The 21,219-nt window shown below is 45.1% G+C and overlaps 1 protein-coding gene across 2 annotated transcripts in view; it reads right to left on the bottom strand.

Moving 5' to 3' along the window:
• MEGF11 (multiple EGF like domains 11) overlaps positions 1-21,219 on the bottom strand; it is a 267,324-nt gene that overhangs the window by 94,326 nt on the left and 151,779 nt on the right. For both annotated transcript variants that reach the window (XM_027644120.1, XM_027644121.1), the window contains exon 11: positions 463-709. In XM_027644120.1, coding sequence (XP_027499921.1) covers positions 463-709 — 247 coding nt within the window. The remainder of the gene's footprint in view (positions 1-462; positions 710-21,219) is intronic.

Below are 21,219 nucleotides of genomic sequence, written 5' to 3'. Positions count from 1 at the left end.
GGTTTGGGTTGGAAGGGACATTAAAGATCATCTGGTTTTACGGCCTGCCATGGGCAGGGACACCTTCCACTAGCCCAGGTTGCTCCAAGCCCTGTCCAACCTGGCCTTGGACACTTCCAGGGATGGGGCAACCAAAACTTCTCTGGGCAACCTGTGCCAGGGCCTCCCCACCCTCGCAGGGAAGAATTTCTTCCCAATATCTCACCTTAAACCTGCCCTCTGGCACTTTAAAATCTTTGTTATATCACTACACACCCTGTCCAGCTCTCCTGGAGCCCCTTTAGGTGCTGCAGACAGTTCTAACCAGCAGCAAAAAAGAGAGATTTCCTTTATTTCGTCTCCATCCTACCACCTGATCTCTCCAAAGGCAAGTGCCAAACACTCCGTGCCCACTTTGCCAACGGCTCTCGGCACCGAAGGCGCCCGATGCAGGCGCGGAACCGCCCCCGCGGTGGCACTCACAAGACTCCGGTGTATCCGGGCGCGCAGTGGCACTCTCCGGTCTGGTGGTCGCAGGTGGCCCCGTGGTGGCACTGGCACTGGAGCTGGCAGGCCTTGCCGTAGGTGCCGGGCTCGCAGAGCTCCTCGCAGCGCCAGCCGCGGAACCCGTCGGCGCAGACACAGGCGCCCGTGATGGGGTTGCAGAGCGCGTCGTTCTGGCACTGGCAGCGGTTGCTGCAGTGGGGCCCCCAGTGCTCGCTGTCACAGCCTGCAAACACACACTGCAAACTTCACCCTCCTGGCGGGCACAGGGCAGCCCCAGCGTCCCCTCCCAGCCCCACCGACAGCAGAGTTGGGTGCCGGAACTTTCCGAAGCGCCCCCGGACTTCCCAATGCCCAGCGACGGGTTCAGCGCGCGAGGAGACGACAGCACGGCTGTGACGCCTCAATTTGAGGACTTCTTTAACACCCTTATTGGATCAGGACCGAAATGTTTTAATATCCTGTTTCATAGTGCTCTTAGGTAGCTGGAAGGAGTGAATTTATAGCGGAATTAGAGGCAGAGGATCACATCCTGCCTGCAGCGTGGTTAATGGCAGGTGGCACTGCCAAGCAAATCCTGTCTGTTTAATAATGTCATCAAACACGGTTGCTTTGTACTGTTCCCATAAGATAATAAATGAGATATTCTAAAGAAGGTTTTCTCCTCGGCGTTGGGGTTTTTTTGTCTGGTGGCATTTTTTTGGTGTTTTGTTGTTGTTGTTTTGGTGGGGGTTTTGTTGTTGTTTTGGGGGGGTGTTTGTTTGTTTTTAATTTATTTAATTTTTTTGTATTTTCTGGACTAAACAGATGGGAGGGAAGAAAATAACACTGGAGACAGGATGACCTAAGGCTACCCAAGCTTAGGGATGAAGGTACGGAATGTGTATGCCAGGTAATTCCTGTGTGACTAACAGGAGCACAGAAGGACCCCAAACCTTCTGGCCATTGACAGGGAGAGGAGGTTCCCTACAGAAGGCATTAAGGCACAGGGAGAACCCTTCATGTGACAGTCCTGCCCGATCCCTTCTCCTCTTTTTTTGAGGATGAGAGAGGGAAATCAGCATTGCAGGAGCAGTTTGTCCTGAACTGTTACAGGAACAGCAACTGGCACCTGCACAACACCTGTCTGAGCTGTGCACTGAGCAGAGCTCAAAGCAAACACCTGAGCTCCAGGTTTCCTCAGCAAACCATCAGCAGGAAAACAAGGATCTGATCCCTTTCCAGCTCCAGCTGGTTGTGCTCGGAGAGCTGGTTTCAATCACACCAACAACCCTGGTGCTCCTGTAAAACCCACTGCCAGGCAGGAGAGGGGAGAGTTATCCCAGCAACAGAGCTGGCTCCACAACCACTTCTGTTTGCAAACATGGAAACTAATCCCCAGGTGCCACGCGCTGCTTCCCAGGCCTGGATCTGTTTCCAGGATTAGTGAGGTAAATGTAAAGCTCACTTAAGCCTGATGCTTTTGTCCTGGAAAGCTCACAGCCCTCTCCTTCTACACTACACGGCTCTAAACACGCTGGAAAACAACATCTATCAGTTCATTTTGGCAGTATTTTTATCCTTCATTTTGAGAAGAGGGATACTCCTTGGTCAGACACTCTGAGGATGCCCAGCAGAGGAAGAAGAGAGACATTATTCCACCCACACTGCTGATTACCAGTTTACAAACTCGTGTTTCTTGAGCAAGTGTTAAAGGCCAAAATAAACCCACATAATACAATTCCAGGGTCTCCAAAAGGATCTGCAGGGTCCTAGAGGATGCAGGTGCAAAGAGCTGGTTTCATGCCCTGCAGAAAGCAAATTCCTGTGCACAGTCCTGCTCGTGCCTCACATCACACAGTTTATTGCTTTGCCTCACTTCTCCCCCAGCTGCAAACAGGGATGATAGTTCCTCTCTAACACCACTGGGAGCCCAGCAAACAAAATCTTATTCTTTATAAGACTTAAATTATTGCTGAGAATCTGTGGAAAGAGATGATCTATCTTTATTTCACACAGACACTTGCAAAGACTCTGTGAGCCTTCTGGGGAGGGAGCAAAGCTGCTGGAGCTGCTGGAGCTTCCCAGCAATTTCCATTCCAGAAACACTGATTTGTTTTCTGTAGAACTTGAACATCAAGGGATGCAGTTCTGCACCTCCACAAGGGTACAAATCCGAACTACACATGCACAGCTGAGAGCCCTTAGCATTGGGAAGTGGAATTCAGGGATCAAACTTCACCCTGCCTGCATTGGGAACTTGATTCCTCCTGTACCACACCTCACATCAGAACCCCAACTGCAGACTGTGCTCTGTTCTGGGTTGGTACAATTCCAGCTGCAATTAATTTCCTTAATATGAATAAATAACACTCATTAGAAGAGGTGATTCCATCCTTGCTCTTCCCTGTCTCAGGTGGGTGCTCCAACCATCAGATTTGTCTGCTGGGTTTTTGTTTTTCACTTTGAAGGAAAGTGAAAGAAAAAGAAAACCTTTATAGGAAGGGAAAACCATTTTCCATCATCAGTTCAAACATCTTGTTTCACCTGTCCAGTGCCTCCCCCACCCACAGCTCCTTTTCTGTAAGTCTATCTTATTTCAACACTTATTTACTACTGATATTTGGTCACACTTGCTTTCTCCATGTACCAAAGTTCACAATCCAGTCAAAGGGAAGAGCAAAGTGCTGAAGGAAAGAGCAGAAATTCCTCTCATTGGTTGGAAAATCATTAAAAAAAAAAGAAACCTGCAGTGACCAGAAAACCAGCTGCCAGATTTTTCCAAAGGCTTCTCAGAAAAAGGCATCAGTGAGTGCATGTTGCAAAGCAGTGAGCCCAAATGGTTTAAGTACCTCTGAAATAAAGCAGCTTGGCATACCAGATAGCTGCTAAGAATGTGAATTTCATGGGGATTTATTAAAGAGAGAACATAAAAATGAGGATTAAAGTACATCTGAAAGCTCACGGAAGACAGAAAAAGAATTACTGGAAGATGAGGCTTGTACAGTGTCACTGCCAATGCCTGACACAGCCTTTGCTTCTTTTCTGTTCCTAAAACTACTTGCAGGGATTGACCACAGTTCTCTAGATGGTTTGAAACCAGTCACAGTAAAACCAAGGTGAACAGAGTGGATGTGTACAACCAAGGAGAACATCCTGCTGCCTCACTGGTGATGGGATCACACACACTCAATGACAGGTTGGACTCCTCTAGATTTATGTTTTTGCCTCAGATGGGAAATATTTCCTGCTTTCAGCCACCAGCTCAAGCCCTGTATTTGTCACACTGAGCAGGGCCATTTCATGCACTATCAATTCATCCAGTGCTGATTAACTGCAAAGGGAATTGAGTGGAAATCATTGGCAAGGTGTTAGTGTAAAACTTGTGATAATGAAATATTCCCCTCATCTGATTTTACACTGCCTTAACCTCACATGAAAATAATATGTGTTGCTCAGATTTTATCAATTCCTGTTGGTTTTCTTCCCCTCTTTCCTTTAGGTCCCATATTGCAGTGACAGACTGAAGTTGGAAGTAAATTCTTGACCTGTGTCATTTCACTGGAACATGATGTGATATTTATATGATAACTCAGAGATCTGCACTGTGATAACTTCTGTGCCTTTACACAGGTAGCAGACACAGAGATGATAAGCTAAATCCAAGTCCTTATTCATACAATTAACTCCACTGGGCTCAACAGGCTCACTCAAGTGTGAGACTGCTCGAGTGCGAGACTGCTCGAGTGTGTAACCAGCTACAGGACTGTGGGGTCCAGCAGCTCCTATTGGAAAATTAAAAACCAGAAGAAACCAAAGACTTCAGCAACCAAGATGTATTTTTTCTATATCCACCAGTGTGGCAAATCCTGGCTGGTTGTGACAGTGGCTCCAGTTTCTGAGATAAAGGGCAAAGCAGGCTCAGAGCCACAGGATCCCGCTGCACCTTGGGATCATCAGCACCTTCTCCCGTGGGCTCTGAGAGACCATCTTAAAACACAAGCCCAGCCTAGCACAGCCTAATCCTACTCTTGTTGTGTGTTACCATAATAGAGATAAATAATAACAGCAACAACATGTGAACAGAGAGCTGATTAAAGCTTACACGAGCGCTCCAGTCTAAATGCATATGCCATTAAAATGTCAAAATGATACAGAGACTTTAACTAGACCATCAATAAGGAAAGCAACCTGAGAGGGGGGATGTCAGGGAGGTACAGATGCTCCCCTTAGCTGTGTGTGGGGATGTCAGTCCTGTGAGGGATGAGCCTGAAATAGCCACTGTTCTCTTGGGAGATGCTACATTGAAGGGAGCTGCCATATTTCAGGTCACGTGCCCACATTCCCTGGCAAACGTGCAAACTTAGTCACTTCTTCACCTTCAAAAATAGGACTGGGGAATAATTGCCACCGATAAAAATGAATATAACTCTGTAAAGGATGATGCTGGGTGCCTAAGCATAATTACACTTGTCTGCATAGGGTATGACAGGGGAGGGATTCATCCTCCTGTGGAGAGTGCTCAGTGCAGCACCAAGAGTTCTCCAGCTCATGCAGCACCAAGGGGTTTCCTCCTCTGGCCATCCCTACTCCCAGGCCAACCACAGTTCCTTCTTGAAGGGAGGGATAATTACTGCAGGTTCTGCATGTAGAATCATGGAATCATAGAATGATTAAGGTTGGAAAAGACCTCCAAGTCACCAAGTCCAACCTTTGACCCAACAGCCCCGTGCCCACCAAACCACATCCTGAAGTGCCACATCTGCTTGTTTTGTGAACCCTTCCAGGGATGGTGACCCCACACTTCCCTGGGAGCCTGTTCCAGTGCTTAACCCCTCTTAAAGTGAAGATATTTTCCTGCTATTTCATCCTATTACCAGTTCTGTCCTGGGAAATAGAATACACAACCAGGACACGCTGGAAGTGCTGCTTCACTCCCAAAGGGCTGTTTATCCCCCTAGCAGTGATTAGGGAATTGCTGTGTCCTGGGTCCACAGAACCACTTGTGCAGCAGCACAAGTCAGGCACAACGCAGCAAACACACAAGTGGCAGATAAATAAAAGGAGTCCCGAGGAAGGGATGACATTTATTCAGTGATTTATCCTGCACAGGCACACTGTTAATATGAAAACAGCATCTTTGCTCACAGCAGCACCTGAACCTGTGGTCTCAGGGTCTGTGTTTATTTTGTTCTCATCAGCATAAGCCTCCCCGTGTCTCTTTTGCAGCCAGTGACCATTCCTGGGTCTGCAGAGTCAGTGGGACATCCACAAACATTCCTGCAGAAGGCACAGCTAAAAACCACCCAGTGGTTGATTTCCTTGGTCTAAAGGCTCAGGACCACATTGAGCTGATGGGGAGTTTCAATTAATCCACACTTTAGAGCAAGTTTCTGCAGATTTGCTAAAGCACAGAACGCAGCTCACAGTCAAATAGTCAATATTTTGAAATATTTCCAAATTCAGTTTGTAATGTTTAAATGAGACGCCAGCCCTTAAAAATGCAAACAGGAAATAAAATTAACTTATTAAATCTAGGAGGACATGGCTTAAGAGAGATTATTTTAGAATTTACTTTGAAATTAGGACTGGATTCTCCTCTTAATGTAACTGTACTGTTGTAGAATGATTCTATGAATACAAATTAAGGTGAAATGTAGCCTGAATTCTAGGTGGGCTTTTTTTGGTCTAATTCAGTTTTGGAATTGGGCAAAGAAACAGCAAAAGCTAAAACATATGCCTGGATGTAATGAATAAAAAGGTAAAAAAAATCAATTATTTTTACTCCCTGCACTTTATCCAACAGGAAAATTACAGCCCCTGTATTGTCACTGCACAAACACCACTCACTTTGGCACAGTTCAACACCACTGGAAACAGAAGCCAAGCAATAGGTTTGAAACAAGGTCCATGAAGAGGGAATTCCCTTCCAACGACACTTCCCAGCACTTTGTGTTTGGCTCTGAGCAGCACCAAGTCCCTCACACACCAACACCCTTCCAAAGGCATGAGCCAGGTTATTGGAAAATCACTCACTGAGCTGCTCGACTAAACCAGAAAAACATCTTCATCCTATTAAACTGTTTACTTTGGAGTTTTAACACATTTATGGACGATGACTGACCTCAAAATAACCCAGATTTTCAGAAGTGCACTACAAAAATATTCTTACAAACACTTAGAGAGACCAGTGCTTTAATTCCATGATTTTCCCAACCAGCTGGGACCCCTTGCATGGACAGAGCACTGTCTCCCACACCCAGGGCTGTGTTCCTGTGTTGCCAGGGAAAATCCACCTGTACTTGATCAAATTAATAAAAAATGCCATTTGCAGACACTCAGTGCCACCTCTGGACAACTCATTACCTACATTCCTCAAAGACTTTATCTGCATTAAAAGCAATTTGCAATTCAAGGCTTCAGGGCCTTAGCAGGACTCCTCTTACAATTTTTCCTTGGAGCACCAAGGACCACTGGCTGTTTAATCTCTGTGTAGGAAGTGCCCCACAGGGAGGGTGAGAACCTTCTCCTCCCAGCCCACCACCCACACACCAGAGGTTTGCTCTGGTCCACGCTGATGAACCCCCTTGATGACACCCTTGAAGGGATTTTTCATATTCTCCATTTGTTTTTTGAGGAAAACCAACCCAGAGTGGGAGCATCACGCGTAAATGAGACTTACAAAGCTGGTGTCACCAAAATAAGATGTCAGACAAAAGGCTGGAAGTAATGCAGTAATTCAGCACTTGAGCCTGTGAATTATGATATTTGCTTTTATTATGTGAGCACAGGGTGCTGTTCACACACCTTGGCATTTGCTGACTCCTGAGCTTGCAGCCTGAAGGTTCCCAAACCTGGATCCTGTGGAATGGAGTCTGCAGGAGCCTTTTATCTCCAAGGACAGACTCTCAGTCACAGCACACACACACACAATTGCAATGAAGAAAGTGCCACTCTCAATGTTTACAACTCCAAGACTGCCCAGAGCACCTGTTTTGCATATGTAAATAGGCCTTTGTATATCCATCCAAGGGGCAAAAAACATGGAGTTAATCTGAGACTGACAGGGCTTGCAGTCAGTCTCAGTTTTCTGAGTTTATAGACCAGTCTTCATCAGATAGAAAGGGAAAGATGGGAAGGGAACATCAACTGATTTTTCCCCAGATTGACAGATTATTACTCACAGGAGGAAATTAATCTCATTTTGTGTTTTTTTTTTTTTTTTCTTTCTTAAGGACAGAGAACAGATTTTCATCCTCCCAGAAAGATCGTCCTGATCTCCCAGAAGCTCCCGGTCTGAATCAGATACAAGACGTGGCTGATTTGGGCCCTGATTTAATCTCAGCTGATGATCTCATTAGTCACTGAGTCTCCAACATGTGGTACCTAATTCAATCACAGCACTTCAGAGACCCTGCAGTTTATTTAGAATCCTCTGAGGAAACATTTTCTTTCCAACGTAATCCTTGTTTAAAGAACATTCCTCCAGTATTCCGTAGAATGCTTACAACAGTTACCTAGCTGGAGGTTGGTATTTTGGATAAATGAAACAAAATCACTCCAAGTCAAAGAAAAGTTGAGTATCTGGATGTCAGCCTCATCAAATCCCATAATGAACTCGATATATTTTGGAAGCAGCAAAGAGGGAGAAACAACTTCCACTCCTGACAGATATCAAAGTGTGGCGTTTTCAGAATTTTCATCATGAGCTATTTTGACAGAGACTTCAAAAGAAGTGAAAATTAGAACATTAAAAAAAACCTGAGAATATTTCCTATTTCTTTTTGTAGAAATTACTGCTCTGTTTAATGAGCCTTTAACTCTACTGACACTCTAGATCTTACAAGGAGTTTAAAATCATGAAACGCTTCATAAGGGAGCGACAACATTCTATACAACACTGGCAGCTTGTCTTCTCATTATAATTTTTGTAGAGAAAGATGCTGCATTCTTTAAAATGCCTTTTTTTTTTAGTGTCATATTAATGGGAGGCAAAGTCTGTTCTTTAATTAGAATTTTACTGTGGTGAATTAAAAAATACATGGGCAGAGTATCAAGAGTCTAATAAAACTAAATGAAGATACTATCTTTCCCCTGTATGAAACCCAGCAGTCTTTGCTCTGGCAAAACTTCCATCAATTCGTCATTATTATTGTCTAGGACAGGATTGTAATAATAAGATCTGCAAGTAACTTACTTCCAAATTCTGTCTTCCAACTGGGTAAAACATTCTCAACATCTATAATGGACTTTAGATGTTTTCATTGACTATATAATGAAATTTCCTTGTAATGCCTCTGCACAGAAGTAAAATCAGTTCTGCAAAAAGAGGTAGAAACACACTGGATATGCCTAAAGCACTGCAGGACAGGTGGAGGGGGGAGATGCATCCTCCAAGAAACAGGTATTGGAGAGGCCACTGGAGAAGCTCAGGAGTGGTGGCAGCAGAGCTGCTGGGTGAGGTCTCTGTCACTGCAGGTTTGCAGCTCTTGATCTGTGAGAAAACCCACGTGCAACATCCACGCACAGCTACCTGCTACTCTGAACAGTCTTTAGCTGAGAGCCCAGCATGGCAGCTGTGGGAGCAGAAGCAACCCCTCTTCCCTCTCTTAGTTCAAGAATTCCAGCTGATTTTGATGCAGTTTGGAGCAGACCCACAGGGCCAGCCCAGGAGCTGCAGCAGCCTGGCCATGCTGGATGCCCTTCAGTCACACCCTGCAACTGGGCAGGAGAACTTTGTCCATCACCTGGGGAATCCACCCAGCTGAAAGAACCTGCCCTGACCACTGCAGTCACCTCTGCACCCCCTGTGACTGCACAGGATCGAGCAGGATCCACCCCAAAGCTCCAGGGAGTTGTGCTCAGCTCCTTGTTTTTCACAGCGCATAAACCAGGCACTGAAGGTCACCCTGCTGAGGTTTTGCCAGATATGCAATATCCCTTTATTTGCAGTTAAAGCAGTGCTTAAAGGAGAAAAGCTTCTTGTCACTAAAACAGCCAAGAGTTGGAGCACGTTCCTTCTTCTCATTCCCACGCAGGGATGTGTGTCCCTTCACCTGCGGGTCTGCAGGTCGGGGACAAAGTGACACCAGCAAAAAGACTGGCCCTTCAGTGGGTAAAATCCAGACATGCATATGGAATAAATGCTATATCCAGCTTCAAATTGTGCCATAAAGATTCACCTTCAAGGGGACTTACAAGCACATCCTTCATGCATAACTTAACTCGCAGCCCTGACTCATCAGTTGTTTTTAAGGTGGTCAATAAGCAATTTATTTTATTGCATTGATACTGAAACCTGAAGTAAACTCTGTGGATTGTGGGATTTGCTTTTATTTCCAACAGTGTAGCTGGAGAGTGAAAAGAACCACTTTGCTACAGTCCTGTCCTAATGTCTAATCATTGAATCCTGGAATGTTCTGGGTTGGAAGGGACATTAAAGATCATCCAGTTCCACCTCCTGCCATGGGCAGGGACACCTTCCACTAGCCCAGGTTGCTCCAAGACCTGTCCAGCCTGGCCTTGGACACTTCCAGGGATGGGGCAGCCACAGCTTCTCTGGGCAACCTGTGCCAGGGCCTCCCCACCCTCCCAGGGAAGGATTCCTTCCCAACATTTAAGCTAAATCTCTCCTCTTTTGCTTTCAAACTGCTCCCCCTTGTCCAATCACTCCAGCTACTACCTGTGCTCTGCTTTTCAGCCAAACAAGATCAGCTTAAAGGATGTTCTGCCCCAGTAACTGAATCTAGGAAAAAAATCTTACCTTTTCTACTGTGAATTCTGTTACCTACAGACATTCAGAGAGAATGAGAGCAGCTGAAGGCCCGGTGGCCTTTGAAATAGGGGTGTCTTTTATATCCAAAACAGTTCAAAGGCTTACAAAAAGCTGTGTGCAGGTATCCACACCAGCTGCTTGTTGTTCTCTTTTCTTCTAGGCATACTTGAACCTTCACATGGCTCTTTAATGTTACCTAATGTCTTCCAGATCTCTTAAATACACTCCTGTCTTTCTCTTATAAACCATTAATAGTAATGTCCCTTTCAGGCACAGAAAAAGAAACAGTTTTGGAAAAAAAGTCTTGCCCTGTGTGACCCAGTAAAAAGTAGAATGTTCACTCATCAAAACACACTGTGAGACTCAGCACAGTCTCTGCAAAACCTTTCTTAAACTTACCAACAGAATGTAGCAAATATGAAATTACTGGGGGGAAAAAAGGAAAAAATACTGAAATATGACAATGTTACACCCTCTTTTCATATCACTCCAGTAGTGAGACGTGGGATGTGCTGTTAATAAAGAGATAATCAGAGAGGCAGGCAAAGACTGGGTAGTTAAATACCAGGAGACAAACCTGGGTGTCCCTGGGTGGGTTGGGGGTGGCAGAGGACACACAGCCCAGCACCAGGGGAGTTTTATGCTGTAAAATTCCGGTGTCCCTGAAGCAGCTCCTCAGACTGCACCACTGCTGCAGCTCTTCTGCACCACTTCTCCAGGATGTTAATGCTGAGAGAGCAAAGCAGCCACGGCCTCGGAACCAGCGCCAGCAGCTTGTGCTTCATCCCCCTCAGCACCCAAAGCACAACCCCGAGAGCTCAGCAGGACATAAAGACACCCCCGTGTCCCTATGGCTTCCCCTATGGATTGCTGGGGCTTGGGGTTCATCCTGGAGAGCCAGGCAGGAAGAGAAAATCTTGGCTCCCAAATTATTGAGATTGGATGTCTAAACCTTGACATCTTTCTTTTTTTTGACTTCCCACCACGTTCCAGCGTTGTTCACAGAAGCATAAATTAATGCCAGTTTCTAAACCAGAAGTTGCTCTAAACTGGGAAGTGAAACTTTTTTGTTATGATGTTAAAAACAGACAATTCTTGAACTGTTTTACATTTTGAGAAACAGGATGATCAAAACTCTTCATCCTCACAATCAGTTTTGGGTGTACTGAACTGAAATGTTTTGACACAATCCCAGCCATATGGAAGCCGCTGCTTTCGGAACAGTTCCCCCATTGTGGATTCCTGCATTAAGCCATCAAGTGTCAGGCAGGCAGAAAACACTACATCATCACTCCACATGTTTTTTCCTCACTGTTTACAAACAACATGTTCGTGCCTCCAGCATTATCCATGGGTCAGCTTCCCAGACACCAGGAAAACCCACAGAGCAGCTCCAGGGCCTGGCTCTGGGTGTCAGTTCTTGGAGGTTCATCCCACCTTCTGGAATGGTCTCTATGGAACAGTTTTCTCTCCGGATTAATTTAATTTCTCTCTTTTTTTAGTGACAACTGCCACTGAAGAGGAAAAAGCAAAACAGACATACGTGACTTCCTGGCTGGATGGCAGCAGGGAAGGGAAGGGGGTTTTGCTGGAAGAGAACACAGCATCTGTGCATTAAGGGGTTTAAATGCCAGATTCCCTTTAAGGTTCAGAGCTCTTCATTTTCCAAGTGTCAGCAGAGATACGTATTAAAAAAAATCACAAGAGGAAAAGAGGGTTTTTGAGGAGACCATTATCAAAATTGTGCTCTGACCATCACAAGCATCTCAGGCCCAATCCAGCGCCCCTTACAGCCAGGGAATCATCTTTGGTAGGGAATGGCCACCGTGGGTTAAGTTGGTGCCACCTGGAAAAGGATGGCACAAGTCTCCTGCTCTTCTCCCTGCAGAACATCCCAGCAGAGCAGACACTGCACACCCCCCAGACATTAACTAATCCATGAGGAGAACACGACATGACCCCCCCCAGCAGAGCCTCTTCCTCACTGCTCAACAGGAACCACCCAGGGAAATGTTGGCTATTCCCTGGTGGATGTGACTGTGGAGTAGGTGGTGATTCAGGAATGCTGCTGACACACAGGCACAAATCTGATGACACAGGAAATTAGCATCCGCTCCTCTCCCCCCTGCTTCAGGAGAATTTACTAAATATAGCTCACTCTTTAAATATTAAGGATATCTGCAGAATGTTGTTGTTTTTGAAAGGGTTCTTTCCTGCCTGGATTTTCCTCATCAGGCTTAGTAATCAAGTTGTTTTATTTGGAAGGGGTAATTATTAGTTGAATAATTAATTATTCAGAGTACGTTGCTAAAGAAAATTCAAAGTAGGCTGGTATAATGAAAAAGTGACAATGTGTAACAATTTGGGTTCTAAACTGTGCAATAAGATCAAAATGTGGAGGGTTTTTAGGTATGTAAATGTGGTTTGGCACATTTAATAGAATTGCTTCCATCACCAAAGTCCCAAAGAAACACTGACTAATTCTCACAGTCCATCTATGAGCTGGAAAATGTATTTTATCACCATTTCATAGAAGGGAAACTGAGACAGGCAAATTACATTAAACTGCAAAGCTACCCAAAAAGTCAGTGATGGCACTGAGATAGGACAGCTCCAAGCTCTAAAGTGTAGATTCATGCTATAAATACTTTAGAGTGTATTTTGTCGCTACATTTATAATTCTGTGCTGAAGCAAACGGATGAAAAATGGCTCTTTTATGTCTGCAGAGATTAATTTGTAAAGTATTTTTCTGTCTTTCAATCAATAATAGTGTTAAAGAAGTGTGGAGTTGGTACAGACAGCAGCCCTGGGATCCAAACTGCAGTGGGAAACGGCTGCTGCAGGACCTGGAATGTCCTGGGGAAGGGACCCAGCCAGGAACTCCCACCACATCCCACTCAGTGACACCGAGTGACACTTTATATGATTCTCCCTCCTGGTTTTACAGGTCCCAGCTCCCCCATTCTCTCTAAGAGAACGTGACATTCCCTGGACACAAGCTGTTCCTCCGTGTTTTCTTCTGCCATTGTTTCTTACCCTCACCTGGGCTCTGACACCAAACCCAAGAGAAGTTACACAATATTTGCTGCAAGATTTTTCCACACAGTCTGTGCTGGGACCTGGTAGGTTTTGTTTCCCTGCTGCTTGCCAGGGTTGCAGAATTGGAATTTTTGCAAGGCAAGGGATCCAAAAGGCAGTAAAACTCCACATACAGAGACTGCTGGAGCTTCTTCAAATATTTGTTAATTAAAATTGTTACAAGTAAATGAATTAAGTTCATATCGTCCCAGAAGGACTTGGCCTTACAGAGCCCTCATAGCCAGCAAATTTAAATGCTTTACTGTTCTCTAACTCCCATCTAGGCAGACTCCTCTATTTGGCACATCCTTAATTTCTGTCAAAGTAAAAGCATTCTAACATTTTATCAGGGAGCTGGTGTAAATCTTGGAGAAGGCTTAAAAAAACCTCTCCTGTTGACTCATTTCACTCATTCCTAGGCAGAGCTGAGAGAAGGAAGACTTGAAAGCAACATTATGAGCCCAAGAATTATCCTCGACCCTTGAAAGGCACACAGAAAATTAAACTGGGGGATCAGTATCAAGGTATGGAAATTATTGGGTCTGTGCACTTAAAAGCTGAAGAAGGTGACTTCCCACTGAGACTCGAGAACCCAGGTGCACATAATTTTAAAAATCTGCATTTTTAACCTTTTAAATTTGCTAGCAAAGCAAGGAAGTTGTTGAGAAGCTGCAGTAAACATGGCAATTCAATCAGCCTCTGCCAGACTCCATCTCACAACTTTCTGATTCCTGACCCCAGCAGGTCAGTGGATCCTGGAACGACTCCCTGGCAGCAGCAGTGCAGCAGCTGAACGGAGCTGGGAGAAACACAGCAACGCCTTTTTGGCAACTGCATCACAAAATCTCTTCATTCACTGCAAGGCTGGCTCTGGTCATGGTCATTATTGAAATCCATGCCCTGTTCCCTGCTCTTTCCTGGGAATTGCAGGAAGACCTCTGTGAAGAGCTAAAGCCAACTCTTTAGTAGCAGTCTGGAAAAGGATTCGATTTTGGAAAGTTTGGTATCAGTTCTGTGCATTTCTAAACACAGGACTCTACTGTCAACCATCTACAGGCAAGAGCAGTGTTTGTGAGTTTTTAAGCATGTCAGAGGTGAACACAGATTTGTAGGTGTTACCTTTCCCTGCGACAGCCAAGGGACCTCAGGCTAATTCTTAGACCCACGGACTTCAAAACAATTATAACCTCATAATGCAAATACTCTGAATTTCATTAAAAATCAAAACACCACTTGACTGCCAAGCAACAACAAGCACATTTGATGCATAAGCTAACTAATTCCACCTCCTGAGCCTCTGAAAAAGCAGTAATTGTAGCTCATCATAGCTACACCTCGGAAGATAACCTTGCTCTTGATTTCTGCTGCCCTGCAATTACAGGCAAACCACTGTTTACATCTCACTTACAGCAACGGGACCTGTCGTGGAGCAGGGCCACTGAGCTGCCAGCCAGGACACAGAACAAATATTACACCACAGATTTAGAAAGCACAACACTAACTACAAGCCCCATCCCCAGCCCATCAAAATGAAAGCAAAAGACACCACTTGTTCTCCCAGCATAGCCTTATAACCTGATTTATCCTCGTATTTGTTCTGCCACCCACAACAGGCTGAGTCTGAGTAAAAAAGATTTGAAGCTGTCGATCCAAGCCCTTGTTTTCTCAAGTCTCAATTACGGGCCCATTTTCCTTGTGGGAGGTCTTTATTACTTCCCACTGGGAGCACAACTCACCCCGAGCGGAGCTGCCAACGTTCCTCCTCACAGGCTCTGCTCCAGCACAGCCACCTGGTTTTGCACTATTTACACTACTGCTGTAAGGTTCTTTAGTGATGCCCAGGTTTTACTGCTTAATCTGAAGCTTCTCAACAGTTGTGCTCAAATCTATCTGATAGATCCTCCCTGCTTCTGTATGTTCCCAATTGCCAGGGAGGTCTGAACTGGCAGCGTGCTCAGCCCGCCCGAGACACGACCGTAAGTCTTTGGAATTGGGATTTTTAACAACTCTGCTTTTCCTGATTCTTGAGCAAACCACTCAATCTGTCTTGGCTTTTAAACTAAAGACATTTTTATTCGCTCTTACTTTTGACTGGTCTTGGAAATACATGCCAGTGAAATACTGTTACTGTAAAACACCTTAAAAAAACAGGTTTAGGTATAGAAAATAGCGTGAATGAGATCACAGAATCCCAGAATGGTTTGGGTGGGAAGGGACATTAAAGATCATCCAGTCCCACCCCTGCCATGGGCCCAGGTTGCTCCAAGCCCTGTCCAACCTGGCCTTGGACACTTCCAGGGATCCAGGGGCAGCCACAGCTTCTCTGGGTAACCTGTGCCAGGGCCTCCCCACCCTCCCAGGGAAGGATTCCTTCCCAATATCCCATCTAACCCTGCCCTCTGGCAGTGGGAAGCCATTCCCCCTTGTCCTGTCCCTCCATCCCTTTGTCCAAAGTCCCTCTCCAGCTCTCTTGGAGCATCTTTAGGCCCTAGAAGGGGCTTTGTCTCCCTGGAGCTGCCTTCTCTCCAGGCTGAACACCACCAACTCCAACGAGTTTGATGCCACTGGAAAAGAAGTTTACCAGCAATGATTAGTAGAAGTGCTTCATATTGACCAGCACCAGCAATCACCAGTCACATATTCACCCAAACCAATTGTCCTTTCTGCCCTCAGATCTCTCACAGATGTAAAAGCTCAGAGAAAACATTTGGCTGCAGGTGAGCAAAGCACAGGATGAAGACCCACAGTATTCCTGCAGTGAGTAAAAGGAACAGGGGGAAGACAACAAGGGATTGAAAGTATTAGATGGAAAAAAAGAAAATCACTAAGACCACGAGGAAAGGAAGAGTCTGTAAGGAAAGAACAATGAGAGAAATAGGTTAAAAGAAGGAAAAAAAAGCAACCCCTGCACAAAATCCAGAAATAACAGAGAAGGCAAAGCAGACGTACATTCCCACTGTCTCTGCTTCAGTGTCCCACATAATACGCCCCTGAAAATAATGAAGGTCACGAGCACATTATAGGAAGTGGCCAGCAATGAGAAACACATTCCAACCAGCACAGAAATGATCAATTTGTTTATCCTTGTTAACTGAAAACAGAAAACGGCGTGAGAAGGGGGTGGGCTCTTCTTGCTCCCCAAGGCTTTGGCTCCCCAGCCGCTTCCCCTCCCCGGTGCCACGCACACGATTCCTGCTTTTTCCTCTTGGATAGGCAGGGAATAATGACTAACTGTAATAAAATAAATAACTGCTTCTGCCACACACGACATCTCGGGTCTGATTTCCTGGGAGCTGCATTATCAGGGTTTGTAAGTCAATTTTTAAAACTCAGGACAGCATTAAAAAACTGACAAGTGCCGCTCGGTCACGTCCCCGTTGTCACAGTTATTGGGGCCTCTGGAGAGAGTGTCAAAGAAATAAAGCAAATTTCTTTTTTTGCTTAATTTGTGTCAATTGATTTCCTATTTTTAATTAATAATTCTAATTATGATGCAGCAAATTTACCCAACAGACACAACTAGTTTAATCAGCACGTATTGATTGTAACAGTAGAATTATCCCAGTGTTCCTGACACCATCGATTTTCTGCTGCGTGACGGCAAGAAAACAGCAGCTGGACAGACTCTGGTGTCAGCTCACGGTCCTGATGATCCCTGAGCTATGAACCCGTGCTCCTGACCCACAAATAAAAACACAGACATTATCTACTGCTTCAGCACTCCAGAGAAGGAATCTGGTGATTAACTTATGGCACAAATAAGGGGTTTAGTCACAGCAGGAGCAGCGGGAAGGTGAAGCTGGGAGACACTGATCTCAGGCAAACAGCAAACGCTCAGGCAGCAGTTGGGGAAGTCCTTGCAGAACTGAGATTAATCATTTGGGGAAGTTCCTCATTTGCCCTCATTTTGGACAGTCCCAGGACATCTCTTTAAGCACAGTGTAGTAAAGACCTGAGGATGTATTCAACCCAGATCTTGCATTTTTCATAGAATCATACAATCACAGAATGGCTTGGGTTGGAAGGGACCTTAATATCATCCAGTTCCACCCCCTGCTATGGAAAGGGACACCTTCCACTAGCCCAAGTTGCTCCAAGCCCCGTCCAACCTGGCCTTGGACACTTCCAGGGATGGGGCAGCCACAGCTTCTCTGGACAACCTGTGCCAGGGCCTCCCCACCCTCACTCAGGATTCCTTCACAACATCTAATCTAAACTACTCTCAGTTTGAAGCTTCAGTCTCTTTCCAGGTTTTTTTCCCTATTTTTTTTCCCAGCTCATCTCTGGAGGTGCTCACAGGGCCAGCAGGGTGCCCAGGCCACCGACAGCTGCTCACACACAGCCAGGGCTCACCACAGTGTCACTGCTGTCCCCTCCCTTTGCTGGCTCCAGGAGCAGTGGGGAAGGGAAAGGGCAGAGAAGGCACAACGTGGCCCAAGCTGCTGTTTAGTCCTTTTGTTGGAATCATTGGGATTCCTGCAATTCTCTGCTCACTGAGCTCCAAATTCTGCAGAAATGATGCAAAGAGCCACTCGTGGCACAGGAAATTTTGAAAGTGTACGAAGGCTTTGCAGCAAAAGGTGGGGTTGAACTGGCCCTCTGGAACCAAGGTGTTCCCAGGTTTGTAAGGAAAAATTCCAGGAGATCCAAAGGCTGGGCCAAACACCAGCCCAGAAGGGAGGAGAAAAGCCAATGTGGATGGTACTGCCCCAATATGGGAAGGCAGAGCCACGTCCCTCCATTCCCCCAGGGAACACAGGGCAGAGGATTCCTTTACCTGGGGCTGTAGAAGGTGTGAAAGGGAAAGCCTGACTTTCAGTCAGCTTGTTTCCTTGCAGAGTTAATCATGGTGTAGCAGAAGATAATTCCCCAAGTTTCCCCTCATTTGGTTTTCCACAATAGCTAAAAATATGAGCACATTTAGCAGAAAAGCTGCTGTGATAGAGGGGAAATCACGAGCAATAGAAGAATTACAATTTTTTCCTAAAGCTGTTAATTCATATTAAACATTTTCAGTTCTGCTTACTCAAACTATAATGTGTCAGTAAGAAACATGTGATTATACCAGTTAGCTTTTTGGCTAAAATATTTGGAACAGTAAAATTGATAGATAATTACAGTAACAGTTATTTGTTCCCTGCCAAACCTGCACTAAGGCATGTCTGCCTGCAGACTTATGTCTTTTTAAGCACAAAAAGATAAGCAGTAACACATCATAACACTTTGAATAATGAAAAAGATTTCCTATGGCCAGCATTCCAGAAGTGGAAACAGACTGTGGTTTGATACAAACCATATCTATTTATGTAAAATGGGATTTTAATTGGAGCTACTTATCCCCGTGATACAAATGAGGCAATGAAAAATGATTGATGCACTCTGGTAATTATTGTTACAGCACCTTGCAAACTACAACAAAAAAAAACTTTCATGTGCATAAGGGCTGTTTAAATTTTCATAAGATCCAGAACTGCATTTCAGTAGGCAAAATATTAATGCTGCATTTTGGGCAATATTTATATTTAAACACAACCAATATTTAACTGAAAAATCAGAGTACATGAGCAATGCTGGGTGGATTTGTTTAAGTGATGAATAGATTTATTTTGGAAACACACAAAAGAAAGTAAAAAAGGCATTAACTAGTTATTTTTTACAGTGGGAACGTCCAAGGATGATACTGCACAAATTCACTGTCTCTCAAAGTATAAAAAGGATGATGGTGCAGATATACCTGGTTTCATAAGAGCCACTGTTGCTGCTTCTCTCTTTCTACCTCTCAGCAAAGGTTAAGAGTGCAAACACAGCTTCTGTCCATTGTTACACACCACGAATAGCAATATAAATTCTTAATAATTGCTATACCTGTGGGGGAAGTAAAGCAATTCTGCTCATTTAAATGAAATGAGAGCTGGGCACTGGAGTCCTCCTTTTCCTGCCCAGCTGTGGAAGTCTGTCCTGGCAGGGGCCTCTCCTGCTTCACATGGCTGTGTCAGAATTCCCGGAAAACTGAGCAGCCAACAAGGCTCAGAGAGGCCATTCCAGAGCCCAGGGCTGGGACACCACACGAAGGGCTCCCGTTAGAGATGAGTCTTCTGAGGACACAAAAACTGCAGCAAAGAGTCCGTCTGTAGGACCGACTAATGTGCCATTTGTCAGGGAAGGAAAGTCTACGTTTGCCCAGAAAAAATGCCAAGAAGCTGCTTATAAGAGAGGAGTGTATTGAATAACAGACCAAAGCAATCAGGACCTTCTGTGGTTATAATCTCATTTGGGCATTGACAGTATTTCAGTCAATAGACTGTCAGGCACTAGCCAAGAGTTGTATTGCAAAAATGTTTGGGCCATCATCTCAAATTTCATAGCTGGTGCTCGACAAGGTCAGGGAGTGGAATCGTTATTCTTAATCGGATGAGTGATCAAGCCATAAATCCAGCAAAATCAAATTTTACTTTGGTGTTTCCTATAAAGAAAAAATACAAAAAACCACCCAAAACATCCAATTTTTGTGTGTCGTCATTTCTAGCAAGCAGATCACGTTGCATCAAGAAAATCAGTGGCCTCTGCATGTAAAGCATGATCTCACTTTTACTGAAATCAGCCCCAAGTTCTTCCTCACAGAGAAGTAGGGGATAAGGATGGTCTGGTTGGAAGGGATCTTAAAGCCCATCCAGTTCCACCCCGTGCTATGGGCAGGGACACTTTCCCCTATCCCAGGTTGCTCCAAGCCCTGTCCAGCCTGGCCTTGGACACTTCCAGGGATGGGGCAGCCACAGCTTCTCTGGGCAACCTGTGCCAGGGCTTCCCCACCCTCCCAGGGAAGGATTCCTTCCCAACAGCTCATCTAAACCCGTCCTCTTTTAGTTTGAAACTATTCCCCCTTGGCCTATCTCACCTGTCTGTGTGGAAAGTGACTCTCTCTCTTTTTTATAACCCCCTTTAAGGAATAAACGGCTGCAATGAGGTCTCCCCAGAACATTCTCCTCTCCAGGCTGCAGGGGAACAGTTGGGTTTGGAAGGGGTTAATTCCTAATTAACTCTGTGTAATTCTGGATGCAGATTTTCCACATCCTGGATGTTCACTTTGCACCAAGCGACTGCAAAGCAGAACAGGGAGCTCAGTTTGTCCTCCCCCTCTTCCCCAGCTGCAGTTCCAGCTCTGCAGTGGGAGCTTTGTACAGATATGCCCAAAATACACCTTCGGGGCAGGAGGGTCAGCACATGGTCACACTCTGTCACTCCAAACATTCCTTTGGTTTCTTGAGCCTCTCAGTGCCTGAATCAGGTACAAAAAACCCAAAGGTCATGTCATGTGGTTTGGGTTTGTATTGTGAAACCAGTGCCCTGTGTGAGGAAGGGGAGAAGGAGGAGCTGGTCCCAAAGATCACCAGGATCACTGCAGTGCACATTCCTGCATCGCATTGCAGCTCCAGGACATCATTGAACTGTTTGGCTTTTGAGTGCCTTTCCATTGGAAATGCAATATTAATGAGCCATACTGAGCCTCCCCAAACAATAACAGGGATATGAATAAAAAATTATCCCTAACTGTCCTAATTCCATGTGAACCTTCCTTAACCCAGCTATATTTAACACCAAAAAAGAGGGAAATGCCCAAAGCAGAAGACATTAATGAATTGTGAAACATGGATCAAGGGCATTTCTCTTAAATCCCTGATTTGATCAGTTCCAGATATGTCCCTCTCATATACCAGTAATCACCTGGATACAGGGTTTAGCAACTAACTCTAATTATAGAGATGTTGAGCAGTGATTTTTTTAAGGCGAGAGTTAAGCTGAGAAGAGCTTCTTGACTAGAAGCCAGTGTGCTCAATCAATTAAATTATCATAAGAGAAGAAGAATCAGACCAAGGGGGGAATGTGGATGTGAGTGTGAGGCTGA

The sequence above is a fragment of the Corapipo altera genome, unplaced genomic scaffold, assembly GCF_003945725.1.
Source record: "Corapipo altera isolate COAL_440 unplaced genomic scaffold, ASM394572v1 50, whole genome shotgun sequence".
NCBI lineage: Eukaryota > Metazoa > Chordata > Aves > Passeriformes > Pipridae > Corapipo > Corapipo altera.
The sequence above is the reverse complement of the archived record's forward strand: the minus strand, read 5'-3'. Positions and strand labels throughout refer to the sequence as shown.